The sequence below is a fragment of the Microcebus murinus genome, chromosome 17 (genome assembly GCF_040939455.1).
Source record: "Microcebus murinus isolate Inina chromosome 17, M.murinus_Inina_mat1.0, whole genome shotgun sequence".
In the NCBI taxonomy this organism is placed as follows: Eukaryota; Metazoa; Chordata; class Mammalia; order Primates; family Cheirogaleidae; genus Microcebus; species Microcebus murinus.
Genome location: NC_134120.1, coordinates 49796826 through 49810804, shown reverse-complemented (window position 1 = coordinate 49810804; position 13979 = coordinate 49796826). Strand labels below are relative to the sequence as shown.

At 44.5% G+C, this 13979-nt stretch overlaps 1 protein-coding gene across 23 annotated transcripts in view; it reads left to right on the top strand.

Moving 5' to 3' along the window:
- Window positions 1-13979, top strand: part of DLGAP1 (DLG associated protein 1) — an 882341-nt gene that overhangs the window by 792615 nt on the left and 75747 nt on the right. For 18 of the 23 annotated variants that reach the window (XM_075993630.1, XM_012745939.3, XM_075993623.1 and 15 more), the window contains one exon: window positions 8361-8734. In XM_075993630.1, the coding sequence (XP_075849745.1) occupies window positions 8361-8734 (374 nt within the window). The remainder of the gene's footprint in view (window positions 1-8360; window positions 8735-13979) is intronic. The other 5 variants (XM_012745941.3, XM_012745935.3, XM_012745938.3 and 2 more) reach the window with 1 other exon arrangement.

Sequence of the window (13979 nt, the reverse complement as noted above, 5' to 3'; positions counted from 1 at the left end):
TCTCCTCCTGACCACCGGGAGCTACCAGCAGCTCACGACTGTACTCATTCCTCCACAACCAAGGCAGCATGAGGATGGAGCACCCAGCAGGAAGAAGACAGGTTAAAATACTGCCTTGGGCATGTTCGTGGGTGTTTGCCCCACGCGGAGATAAAAGAATTAAGGTGGGGCTCTGAGGCATGCTCCCTTGGGCAGCTGGGCCTGCAGTCTGGAAATCCTTAGTAATCCCTGCACGCAGGCTAGCTGGAAGCCAGCGACACAAATTAGAAGTGATTCTGGCCTGAGAAAAAGGTGTCCACATACAAAGTACAAACTCAGATTAAAAACGGAAAATTCCCTCCGTTTCTGGGCTATTTATCCTCACTGCCATCCACCCAACTCTTGCCTGGGACAGGGATATGAAGAAAGAGATCTGGTGGGAAAAGCTACAGCAGTTTAACTTGCCACACTAAGAAATAGGACCCTAGCTACGACTTAAAAAAAACAAAACCAAAAAACAATCCCCAGCTCCGACTCAGAGATTTTACACTGCACCCAAGGCAAAAAGTTTGTTACGGTGGTTATGTTAAAAAGCAAGCCATTCTGAGTCTTGACTCCCACTCTTTGTGCTTTCTGGAAGACAAGTCCAGCAAAGACATCCACCCCTTCCTTAGCGCGACTTACCTTGCATCTATCTGAGCGGCGGCTTACAAAGTGCATGCGTGCCGTTCCCGTCCTGGCCGCAGGGGGACGCTCGAGAGCGGGACTGCCCGCGGCCACGCTTTGCTGTTTCAGACTTTGGGTCGGGAGGCTGGGAGGGAGGGAGGCTGGGAGGGAGGGAGGGAGTGCGGGGGTGGTGGGGGAGATGCAGCTGGTTTACAAAAAAAAAAACATCCATTTGTTGCCTGAAAGTATGCCACTTGCCCTTTTCTGAGTCAAAGGTTGCCACGCTACCTGTTGCCAGGTTCCTGGGAGTGCGCGGGGAAAATGCGGCGCGAGACGCGCAGCCCAGAGCCCTTCAGCTGGGAGGTCTCGGCTCTTTTGACCGGGCTGGCGCTGACATTTGGAAGGCAGCTGTCGCGGACTGCCTGCGCATTGTTTGGTTGGAGTTCTAACAGAGGAGTGGCTGCCACTGACATCATTTCCAGCCATCAAGTGCCCGGGGCCTTTTTTTTTTTTAATGACTCTAACTTTCTCTGCCCCCTCCCTCTCTGGATTTTTGTACAGTGCATGCACTGTGCAAAACAGCTTCACCTCAGGAAGCCCAAGTTTTGTAGCAACTTGTTAAAACAACTCGGGTGCCTCTTAAAAAAAAAAAAAAAGTTGTGACTCTGAAACAAACCTTTCCTTTCTCCCTCCTCGCTGGGAACAATGTAGTGTTTGATTAGCAGCGTAGCCAGGGCTCTCTGCAAGATCTGTTCCCCAAAGAGGCGGCTGCTATCAGCTGAATAGATCTCCAAGCCAGACATGCCGAGGCTTGGGGCATTTGTCTGGCATTAGGAAGTGTCTGGAATACTAGCAACTACCAACTGGCAGGTCGTATGACTGCGAGAGTTATTACGCTGCCCCTCCCTCCCTCGTCCACATTCCCTCCCCTCCCCCTGCACACTCGCACACAAGCGCGCTTTTTTTCTACTTGGGGCGAAGCTGAGCTAGTCACCTTCGCGGTTTCCGCAGAGGATGTGACCGGGAGGGCAGAGCCCGGGATGCCCAGTGCCGCGCGGAGGCGGCCGAGCCTGGGGCCCTCGCCCCCCAGCCTCCGGGCTCTGCCCTCTCGCCGCTGACCGCCGCTCTCTGGGTGGCCTGTAAATGTGAAGCTGTAAATATTTTGCAACAAGGTAGTGATTTTTCCATGAGTAGTTTGTTTTGTGGAGTTTCTCTCTTTCTGCAGCGTTTCGAAAGTGGCGCCCCTTGTTGACCACACCAAATTCGTTCTTGCATTAAACTTGCGGTGAGTTCCTGCCGCGCGCAGAGAGCCCTGCGCGCAAAAAAGCATCGTGCTTCACTGGACAGGGTCTGTAATGCGGTGTTTATTGGAGGGATGGATAGAGGTGTTTGGGTTGATGAAAAGCTGGGATTTGGAGCCCTGAGTATTTTACTACTTAGCAGCTATGACTTAGGTACGTCAGTTTCCTGCTCTGAGCCTTAGTATTTCCGTCAATCAAATGGAGACGTGAGACCATGTCTATTAAATTCTTAGCACAGTGTCTGGTGCAGAGGAAGGATTTGCCGTCTGGTGACGGGGAGGATCTAATGGCAAGTCTGGACTAATTCTCATCTCATTATCTTTGTTTTGTTGTCTGGGTTTGTGCTTTTTCCCAGTGTGGGACTTGAGCCAGACCACTGACTTGCCCGGGAGTCCAGCCTGCAAAGCACATACCCTGAGAAGCAGGACCTCCCCAACTCATTGCTAAACAGAACTTCTGGGCCCACTTGGCTGGAAGAGGCGACAACAAACTTGCCTATTAGCAGTTTTGTCCTCATCAGTGCCAAACATGCCACTGTCCCTGAATGCCAGAACATTCGTCATTGCTACCAAACAGCCTGGTTGGGAGCTTCTTCTATGGCTGCTTCATTTGGCTTCCTTCTTCGGCTATGCAGCATCACTCTGTGTGGGACTTTGCTTCTCAAATCCCTTTCTAGATGTCACTCATTTTCATAAAACATAAGAGCTCCGTTTCGAAAGAATCTTGTCACCTAGCTCAGCTCCCTATCAGGTGTGGGTACAATTTCTGTAACTCCCCAGCCAAAAGATGAGCTTGTCTGTGCCCGAACACCTCCAGGGACGGAGAACTCACTCCCCAGTGAGGTCCGCGTGTTCCATCTATGGACAACTGATGACCAGAGAATTATTCTTTATGCCTCTCTGAGTTCTTACCTTGTGGTTTCCCCTGGGGACTTACACAGAACAAGTCCGTGCCATCCCCTAAGCAACACCCCTCCCAATAATGGAAACTCCCCTGTCTTCCTTCTCTTCCAAATGAAACATCCCCTCCTTAAACTGTTCCCCATAAGATATGGTTTATCTTTCCTCAGAGTACCTTGCAAATTCCTCTTCAAGAGAGGTGCCCAGAAGGAAATGCAACACAAGGACCCTTCCAGTGTTCTAGATACCACACTTCTAATCGTACTTACCTTTTCCAAAATAGGCCTCTTACCTGAGATTAAAACCCTAAGTCCCATCTTCCCCATTCTGTATTTCTACAGGAGTTTCTTCATGCCCCAATTTGGAGTCTTCCATGCTTCTTTTTGTCTTTTGGCCTCTTCACATCATTTTGTTTTCTAAAGTAGCCTGTAATTTCAAGTTCTCTCTAGTATGTTCTTAGACTTCCTTGCGCTCCCTCTGCCCTGTTCTCTGGATTTGCAAATGTTCTCCGTTCTCAAATGTTCTCTTGCTTCTCAAACTATCTCTGGTGCGGGACCAGTTCATGCCTTTGATCTTCAATCTGTTACAGATCAATCCTTTGGTAAAAAAGCTATAATTGAATAACTAGAAAAAGGAAATTAAAAGAACAAAGACATACAAAAACAAGCCCATAGTTTTCTTTTTATTGGACTCAACTGATAAAACACTCTGTAAAATTGCTACAAAAGTTTCTAAAAGCTTACTCTCAATTTTAGTAGCATATCTTACCATGTACTGCAACAGTTTTAGAACCAGCACAAAGCTAGTTGGGTGTTTGCAGACCAGACTTTGAATAGCACTGCTCTGTACAAAGAGGTGTGCTGAAAATGCTTAACAATGGATTCTGTACTGGGACACCTGTTGATTTACAGCATTTGCCAATTTCTGTGGTGTAAATATACCAAGGTCAATTTCAAGTTACCAGGGAAATATGACTGAACACAGAGGCGGGAAGAGATGTGCGCAGTTCGAGCACGCCTCTGTCAACACTTTTTAATAAAGCCCTTCCTTTTGAGGGCTTGTTAAGCAACTACTATTCAGCTGAACCAAATCAAGAGAACTTTGCCCTTAGCAAATATTAGACAGTAAGCTGAGCCAGCCCTTCTCTTTTTGGTGGTCTTCAGCTCGGTCAGATGAAACCATATGATACAACTCACAACATATCAAAGTTACTTGCACTGCGAGTTCTGTATAGAAGCTGCCACTTCTCAGGGCTGATCAAAGCACAGCTTGCTTTGTGCTTGATAAGAACGACTTACAATAATATGTTTACATCAAAAAGATGTTGACTACTGTACAGCTGTATCTATTAATATGTCTATATCGATTTAATTCATTTGTTGTTGTATTGTGTTTTTATTTGTAGTTTCTTATGGGCTTGCTCTCTCATATTTGAAAGAATCTCTAAAATCCGGTAACCAGAAAATGCTAAATAATTTCTCTGCATAGCTTCATGATGTAGTTTAGCCAGTAAGAGCTTAGGAATAAAAAGGTACAAAAAGTGCGTTTGATCTCACATTTGTTTTGTGGCCACCTGGTATGTGTGTGCTCTTGATCACAAAGGATAACCCGAGCGTATGTCACAAAACTGTCACCACTACAGAATAAAATGATTCCTGGCTTTCCTGAGACTTTCAACAATAGCATTATTTCAACATTAGGATTATTAGCATTATTATTATGGTAATATAGACAATATTGAATAGTTATCGAGAAGCTGAAATGATAGGAATTGGTTCTCAATTGTTTTTTCTGTAAGATCTTTTTAAAAGATTTTTTTTTAATAACTTTTTAACTCAAATGTAAAAACCAACCTTCGGTCTCTCTGTGTTTTATAGTATCAGCTGAATGAAAATTATGTCACTGAAGTCTACAACTGTGTTTCTGTTGACTCTTCTTATAAATGCATAGGAGTCCTTTCAGCCAAGTTTTCGCTGGGGTAGTGTATAGGACCCACAGAAGGAAAAAAGATCATTTTATTTGAAATGAACAAATAAACAAATCCAGGCAAAAGGAAACAATAATAATGATTAAAATACATTTCTTTTTTTCAAGTTCCACATGCATTTTAAATTATTCTTTCTTGAAAATGTTACTCTTAAACAAGTGAGGTATTATTTCACTTACTATATATAAGCCTCTCATTTTCTCTTTCTCTTTTGACCAGACAATATTTATTGGCTTGTGTCTCCTCACTCCTTGGGCCTGATTCTCTTCTACCCACCACATGCCTGTTGGTGCTCAGACTTTCACAGTGGCTTCTAAATCACTCCTGGTGCTGAATTGTGAGAGGTGAACTAAAAAAAAAAAAGACATCTTTAGGAGAGAAGGAGGGATTTAGTGCTTAGCCTGCAGAGTTAGGAAAAAAGTGATGCAGGGGAAAATTGATGGATTTAGTTGAGTGAGTTTGCAAAAGAATTGGGGAATGAAGGAGAGAATTATGAGAAGTGTGAGCCATGATTGAGACCTCCTTTATTCTCCTTCAAAAGTCACCCTTAAAGATTTGAATTTCTTTTAAGTTCCTATTTGATGACTGGAGGGTGCAATAAAACCTCATGATAGGCCGGGCGCTGTGGCTCACGCCTGTAATCCTAGCTCTTGGGAGGCCGAGGCGGGCGGATTGCTCAAGGTCAGGAGTTCAAAACCAGCCTGAGCAAGAGCGAGACCCCGTCTCTACTATAAATAGAAAGAAATTAATTGGCCAACTGATATATATATATATAAAATTAGCCGGGCATGGTGGCGCATGCCTGTAGTCCCAGCTACTCGGGAGGCTGAGGCAGAAGGATCACTGGAGCCCAGGAGTTTGAGGTTGCTGTGAGCTAGGCTGACGCCACGGCACTCACTCTAGCCTGGGCAACAAAGCGAGACTCTGTCTCAAAAAAAAAAAAAAAAAAAAAAAAAGTCACCCTTAAAGATTTGAATTCCTTTTAAGTTCCTATTTGATGACTGGAGGGTGCAATAAAACCTCATGATAAAGCCCCTGTGACATAACATCAGGGAAGATAGTTCCCCTGTTCAGCTCCACTATTCGAAGGGGGGCAAGCTCAAACTCTTATCTCCTTCGGGTGCCGGCGGCTGGGCCAGCCCGTTGGAGAAGCCACGTCCCCATTACTCTCCCTGTCCAGCCTCACGCTAGTACATTTCCAGCGTTACTGTCACTGCACTGGAACTCTCTGTTGACCAAGGTACCCAGAGCTATCCCTATTGATACTAGAGGGCTGACGACAGCCACCAGGTGGCCCTGGGGTGTGCATGGACCGCACAGGAGGCTCGGGTCCCCAAGTGCAGTCAAACATTGGAAATGATGTGTCCTGACCCCTCCGTGCCTCCCATACTCCTTGTCATCACACTTGTCACATAACAGCAGGATTTTCACTGTATATCACGGCCAGTGAAACGACACCAGATTTCGCTGCATTGTCCCTTTTTGATTACACTCACAGCAAGAAGAAACTGGGGAGAACTCACAAGAAGCAATAAATAATCCAAAAGATTAGACACTGGATGTTGGAATGTATTATTTAGCTTCCTTGGAATATGAGTGGGCCAAATGTCCTGAGAATCCACTTGGAACAAAAGAATGAGTTCACATTGTAAAGACTTATCTTAGGAGAAGTAATACAATGATCTCCTTTCATTCGGTTCTAATAGAGACAGATTCTGTCCTAATGATGGCTCCGGCCCCCTTCCCACCCACCCTGGAGCTGCCAGTGAATAACTGAGACTGAGCATTCTCCAAGCAGGGTGCTGTCATTCAAACTGTCTGGGAACCAGAGCCCCACAGTGGTTTAGGGGCCAGAAACTAAGCTGAGTCAGGCCAAGTAGCAGCATCGCAGGTTCTTGCATGCTTGAGTCAGAGGCTCAGCTGTGGGCTAGAGGAGGAACCTGGGGCTGGCTGGTTCTGCTCCTGACACTGCACCTTGTGGGCACTGTGCCCTCCACACGTCGCATTTCCTCTCGGGCACCGTAGCTAAAAAATAAGGAAGCTGGTCTGCTTGTCGCTGAGCTCTGTCCCCATGGTAAACACGTGTGTCTCGTGCAGCGAGCTTAGGGGGAAGGTCTTCCTGGGTGAGCCTCTGCCAGCCCTCCATCCGGTGACTGCAAGGTGACTGCATCTGTGTTACGTACGTCACCCTGCACCTTCCAGAATACATGTCCTGTTGTAATGTGACATTTGCATGATCTGTCCCTTCAATTCTCAGTCTCTAGGAAGTAGCCAAACATTACGGTCTCTGCCCCTTTTATAGTTAAGGAAATTCTTCCAAATCACAGGGCAGTAGGTCAGCAGGACAGCGCCAGAGGATCCCGTTGCTTACTGCTCATGGGAAGGTGTGAGGGGCCTGAGGAAACGCCTTCAGTACTGCAGCGAGCGTGTCATTCAGCAGGATGGCCTGAGTGGCAGCTGGAGCCGTAGGTGACGAGGTGGGGATGTGTGACCAGGTCTAGCTGATGTGACAGGACCACGGCGGTGCCAGCTGGCAGTGGGGAAGGCGTGGACAGGGTGGGGGTGGGGCGAGGGAGAAAGTGGTGGAAACATAATGATTTGAATCATTTTTTTTAAGGGGACTAAATAAAAAGGTTCAGAAAGCTGGTTAAGAAATTGTTTGTTACTGACAGGAAACTTAATAATTCTTTTTTGGTCTTTATTTTCCTAAATCATTCTCTATAACCGGGAAGCTGAACACCAATGTGTTAAGTTTATGGAACGAGCACCTGTCCAGAAACAGAGAGAGAGGAAGGCAGAGAGGAAGGGAGGGAGAGAGGAGGGGAAGACAGAGAGGGAAGGAAAGAAAGAAGGAAAGGAAGGAAGAAAGGAAAGTCAGGATGACAGAAAGAAAGAGAGAGGCAGGAAGGAAGGCAGGGAGGAGGGAAGAAATGAAAGAAGGAAGGACTGAACACGTGAACACATGAGCTGGTGTTGATGGAGCAAGCGGAGGTGCTATGAGTGCAGCCATGGTCCCCATGACCCCTCACACCTGTCATTAGGATCAGAGTACACATCCTCGCAACCTCTTTGCTTTCCCTTCTTCTTTGTCATGTTTATTATCAACCACTAGAATCTTCTCTGATGTGTCACTGTGTTTGACATTAGCCGTGTCACTGTTGTCCTGAGGAGGCAGCGACCCTCGCCATATCCGCGTGCATATGGGCATCGTTGCCTGGGAGGATTTCTGCAGAGGGCTAATCACGTCTTGTTTACCTTGCTACACATTAAATTCCATTCCAGAAACTTCCATGTCAGAGGTTGATGTTTTCTACTCTTTATTCCCCCAATTTTGTGGCGGTGTCACCTCATGGGAGGGAGGCCCAATTTTTCCCCAAAGCAGGGATCTCAGTCTGTCCATGGACTTGTTCCCGTGTTAACGTCTCGGTGTGTTTCATGTGCCCTAATTTCCCAGTGGCTGTCAGTGACGATATCAGAAATTAAGACCCACGCAGAAATCACAGTGTCTTTGTTTTCACTGTCTTCCAGTGTCATCTTGCATTACAACATATAAGAAGACACCACCTCCAGTCCCACCCAGAACTACCACGAAACCTTTCATTTCTATCACAGCCCAGAGTAGCACAGAGTCTGCCCAGGACGCCTACATGGATGGACAGGGCCAGCGCGGAGATATTGTCAGCCAGTCTGGACTCAGCAACTCCACGGAGAGCCTGGACAGTATGAAGGCTCTGACAGCTGCCATCGAAGCTGCCAACGCCCAGATCCACGGCCCCGCAAGTCAACACATGGGCAATAACACTGCCACCGTCACCACCACGACCACCATAGCCACGGTCACCACGGAGGACAGAAAGAAGGACCACTTTAAGAAAAATCGATGCCTGTCTATCGGAATACAGGTAATGGCCTCCCTTTCTGTCTTTTGAAATGGGAACTCAAAACTAAGAAATACTAAGAAATGTTGCACATATTTTTCCCCTAAGAGATTTGCTCTCTTAGCATTTTTATTTTTCTTTTTTTTTGAGACAGAGTCTCACTCTGCTGCCTAAACTAGAGTGCCATGGTGTCAGCCTAGCTCACAGCAACCTCAAACTTCTGGGCTCAAGCAATCCTGCTGCCTCAGCCTCCCAAGTAGATGGGACAACAGGCATGTGCTACCATGCCCGGCTAATTTTTTCTATATATTTTTAGTTGGCCAATTACTTTTTTCTATTTTTAGTAGAAACAGGGTCTCGCTCTTGCTCAGGCTGGTTTCGAACTCCTGCCCTTGAGTGATCTGCCCGCCTCGGCCTCCCAGAGAGCTAGGATTATAGGCGTGAGCCACCGCGCCCGGCCTCTCTTGCCATTTTGGATTGTGTATCTGTATGTAGGACCAGATTTTTAAGTAATTGGTTCTGGACTCCTTATGTGGTTAAATGTGATGGAGATTAGGAAGGTATTTTGTCTGTAGACATTATTAGTAGCTATGATTTTTGTTCTCTAAATGGAATGTGTGACTCGAACTATAGGGTAATTCCAGGAACATGAACACAATCGAACATAAGGTGCTATCAATTCCTAATGTACGTTTTGATTCACAAAAAAGGAGTAGGGATCCAAGAATAATGAGGGTCACCGAGTGGCGTTACAGTATGTTCAACACAATTGACTGACCATATGAGAACAAAAATGTAAATCACTTCCACAAAGATGCGGGAGTGAGGGAGAAAAAGACCAGAGGCACGGATGGTGCGGAGAACATAACTCACATCACGGCACCACGAGGAAAGAATGTGCATTAGTTTCAGTCTAATCATGCATTTCATAAAAATGGTAGAAAACTCAGCAGGATTCTCAGTTCTGTTCACTGTTTCCTGCTTTTCAAAGATAAGATCAAACTGATGCTGCTTGTTTTTTTTATATCTGTTTGGCTTGGGTTATCCTGCTAGAAGTTTCCTTCCATCACAGCAGAAGAATCATTCTCTCTCCCCACTTTTGTTGTGCTGTATCATTCTGCAGGTGCCTTTTGAATAAGAACTTCTCGACTTGGGGTGCAACAAATCTATCCACACAACCAACTCTAAGGCTCATCTAAAAGCCAGACATGGGGTATATTCTCAAAACGATAGTGTATTTTTACAGTCGGATCTGCAAAGTCCACTTTTAAAGGGCAATTGATCTTTCTTTAGCAACAATGAGCCAAATGCTTTCTTATAACCTACAGGTTACCATTGCACAAGTTGCCAAGTTTCCTAAAAGAACTTGTAGCATTGGTGCTTGGGAGTAGATGACACTGTAGGAGACAAGTGGCCAAGGCCAGCTCCTACCCCACATCTCTCTAAGTTTCTACTGGAAGCTAATTCTCCTCCTGACATCCAGAGGATTTTGAGGACTGGGGAAGAGCAGAGGTTGGTCGTCTGTGTTGTCCTAGGCAATTACTTAATCGATCAGAGCCGTTATTTCTTCATTTATCTCTTACAGCATTATTTTGAAAACTGAGTTTAAAAAAAATCTAGCTTCCTATGGGGGTTATTGTTTAATGGGTACAGTGTTTCGGTTTGGGATGATGAAAAAATTCTGGAGGTAGATAGCGGTGGTGGTTGCACAACAATGGGAATGTGCATAGTGTCACTGAACCGTACACTTAAAATAGTTAAAATTGCAAATTTTATATTATAAAAATTTTATCACAATAAAAAAATCGACCTTCCTATCTGGCACTAAGTTGACACTGAGGAATGTTAGTTTGCTTATACTTTCTCAATATTCATTTCTTTCTTTCTTATTTTACTTTGTATTATTTTCAATAGGTAGGATATTCCAATTGTTCAAAATTCTAAACTTATAGGAAGGTGCAGGGTCACAAGCTTCTTTCCTGTTCCTGTTCAATAGCAAGTCAGGTCTCCTTTCCGGAGGAAATCAATATAATCAACATTTGCATCTCCATCCAGAGATATTTTGTGCATATTCAAGAAAGTATGTATTTTATTTTTTTGCCCCCCAAATGTTAGCATGTGTCTCGCATTATTCTAAATCTTGCCCTTTTTCACTTAACAATCTATTTTGAAGATAATTGTTTATCAATCCAACTGACTGGTTGATCTTAGAGGTTACTTCCAAAATAATTTTTACTTAGAATGAAGTATTCACATAGATGAGATCCAACTTCTATCATTATTAATTTCACCTAGCAAGACAGAACTACTCTGAAATTCACATGGAATATTGGGGAGAGAAGTATTGCTTCAGAAATTATCTTACTTCTGAACTACATGGCCGTTTCAGTAAGCAAAAAACTGTTCTTATTCTTCCTCCAATCATTGTGCATGCTGTATAAATTATAGCAGAGTACTAAGTACTTTACATGAGTATTTTATATTCAGCCCTATGACAACCATATGGCATAGGTGTTATGGTTATCTCTACCCTACAGATGAGAGCAGAGAGGTTGGGTAACTTGCCCAAGATCACCCACCTTATGATGACAAAGCTCAGATTGTGCTTAGATGCCTAAAATAACCATGTGATACTGCTTCTTTGATGCGAAATAATAAGTGTAAAAAAGAAAAAACTGCAAGGGGGTTTCAGTCTAGGTCCTTTTGCTTGTCATGCAAAAATCCAATTATTGAGATGACAAGGATTATCAAGGAAGAAAGGAATTTTTAATAGGACGTATGTCTTGTCCGGAGAACAGGAGAAGCTGCATAAAATCCATCTCTCCAACTAAGGGATATCATGGGCTTTTAAACAAGGGGGCATGTGTGTTGGGGCTGGTATTGGTGTATCTCAAAAGGCACTTTATGCATGGGGGCAGGTTGTGGGGATGGTGAATCTTGACATCAGGAATCCTGCTCTGGGGACTTCAGAACCTTAACCCCTTTGTCTTGTAGAAAATCCATCATTTCAGACCCTTGTGCTGGCTCACGCCTATAATCCCAGCACTTTGGGAGGTGGAGGCAGGAGGATCACTTGAGACCAGGACTCCCAGGCCATCATCACTTCTGGGAAATAAGTCAAAGGGTCAAGTAGTTAGTTAAGGGGTTCATGGAGCAGGTTACAAATCCAACTGACTGGTTGGTCTTAGAGGTTACTTCCAAAATAATTTTTACTTAGAATGAAGTAGTCACATAGATGAAATCCAACTTCTATCATTATTATTTTCACCTAGCAAGACAGAACTACTCTGAAAGATGTAAAATATTCATCGAATTTCTTTATACAGAAATCTAATTTCCATACTAGTCCCCAAAATATGTAACTCTAGGATCTTGGACTCCGTCCCATTCTGTGCCTCTTTAGGGCCAGAATTTCCAAGCCTTTCCTGACACTTTTAATTTAATCCATATCTAATAGCTAATATTACACCCATTTACTTTATAACCTAGGTGAACAGAGACCAATTACCTAATTTCTCTGCATCTCAGTTTCCTCATCTGGAAATGAGAATACTAATAGTTCTTATTTCATACAGTCCTTTACAAGCGGTAGTAAATATTAACTGATATATGTAAGGCTCTAAGCTCAGTGCCTGGCATAAGAAAAGCTCAAAAAATATTAGAATTAGTTGTTGTTATTATTAGTATTCTCCTTTGGTGGAGAAGGAGTAGCCGGGTAATCCCAGCACTTTGGGAGACCGAGGTGGGAGGATCACTTGAGGCCAAGAGTTCAAGACCAGCCTAGGAACATAGAGAGACTCCATCTCTTCAAGAAAATTTAAAAATTGCCATGCATGGTGGCACACTCAGGAGACTTAAGTGGGAAAATCACTAGAGCCCAGGAGTTGGAGGCTGCAGTGAGCTATGATGACACCACTGCACTTCAGCCTGGGTGACAGAGTCAGACGCTGTCTCTAAAATAAATAAATAAATAAATAAATAAAATCACAATTAGCCAAATATACTTAAATTTTATCACCTTAGGGTTTTCTCAATTTTTATTTAAGACAGAGATTTAAGTACCCTGCAATTTTCTTTTAAAGTTTTGGAAAGCCACTTCATAAATTTAAGTAGATGACCCTAGATAACATGTAAGAAAGGTGACATTTGTCAATATTTGGATCTAAGAGGGTAGAAATCACAGAGATAAATTTGCATACAATGACTAAAGATTAGAAGATGCTAACACTTTGATGCAAATGAACCTGCAGTTAGATAGGTGAGGTGGAGCCAAGAGGAGGACAACACCCTTCATTCTTGTTCTCCTGACCCCTGTAACCCCTGTGTCCTTCTGGTATTCTCTATGCATTGAGGATCGTGGTTCTTAAGGGAAGTAGTTAGCAGGCATCTTTTGAAAAAAGCTTCATTGGGTAATCTTGATACAACCGCAAAGCGTACGGCTGCAACTTGCTGCTCTGGCTGACATCCTAAGCATTTTTCATCTACATGCGTCTCCAGCCATATGGAATTGGTTAGCATCCCTTTCAGGAAATCAGAAGCCAGGCTCATTTCTCAAACAGAGGCAGCTTAATACACAATATTGGTTACACAGGTACGGGAAGGCTGAGAGAGCAATGAGGGATGCAGGAAGCAGTTCCCACTCCTAGGGCCGGGGTTACAAAAAGGGAAAGGTGGGGTTAGCAGAATTTAGGCACTGGGAAGAAAGGCCCTGGTATGGCCCGTGCTCAGACCAGGCGGCGGGCGCGGTCAGCTGGTGCTGGTACTACTGAGGGGCGCAGCACAGCTGGTGCGTGAGCTGTCGGAAGGAGCTGGAGGCTGGAGCCAAAGCTGCCCTTGGATGCTGGAGCGACGCCCACAGAAGGTAGAAACAGGAAGGAAGTCCCTTTCCTTCTCCCACCTTCTTTTGTTGGAACATAACTGGAAGCCAGCCAGCAAGGAAGCCTGGGAAATGTAGTTCGGCAGTCCTGGCCCAGGGTCACAGAGCAGATGGGTGTAGGAGACAGGCTTGGAGCTGCTAGACAGTAAGCGTACCACCAGAACAAGGCACTTTGTCTGATAAACACATAAATGTTCTATTTCTTTCAAAGAGCATGTGCAGTGAAAAGCCTGAGACGGGTGCGATGAACATGCAGCCTTGGTTCCCATCCTCTAGTGGGAACATCTCATGGCACTAAATAGGATTTTAGAATATTTAAAGATTGTACTTTTATGTGATATGGCTCCAAAAGTCAAGTCAAATACTTTATCTTGTGCTTTTTTTTTTTTTTTT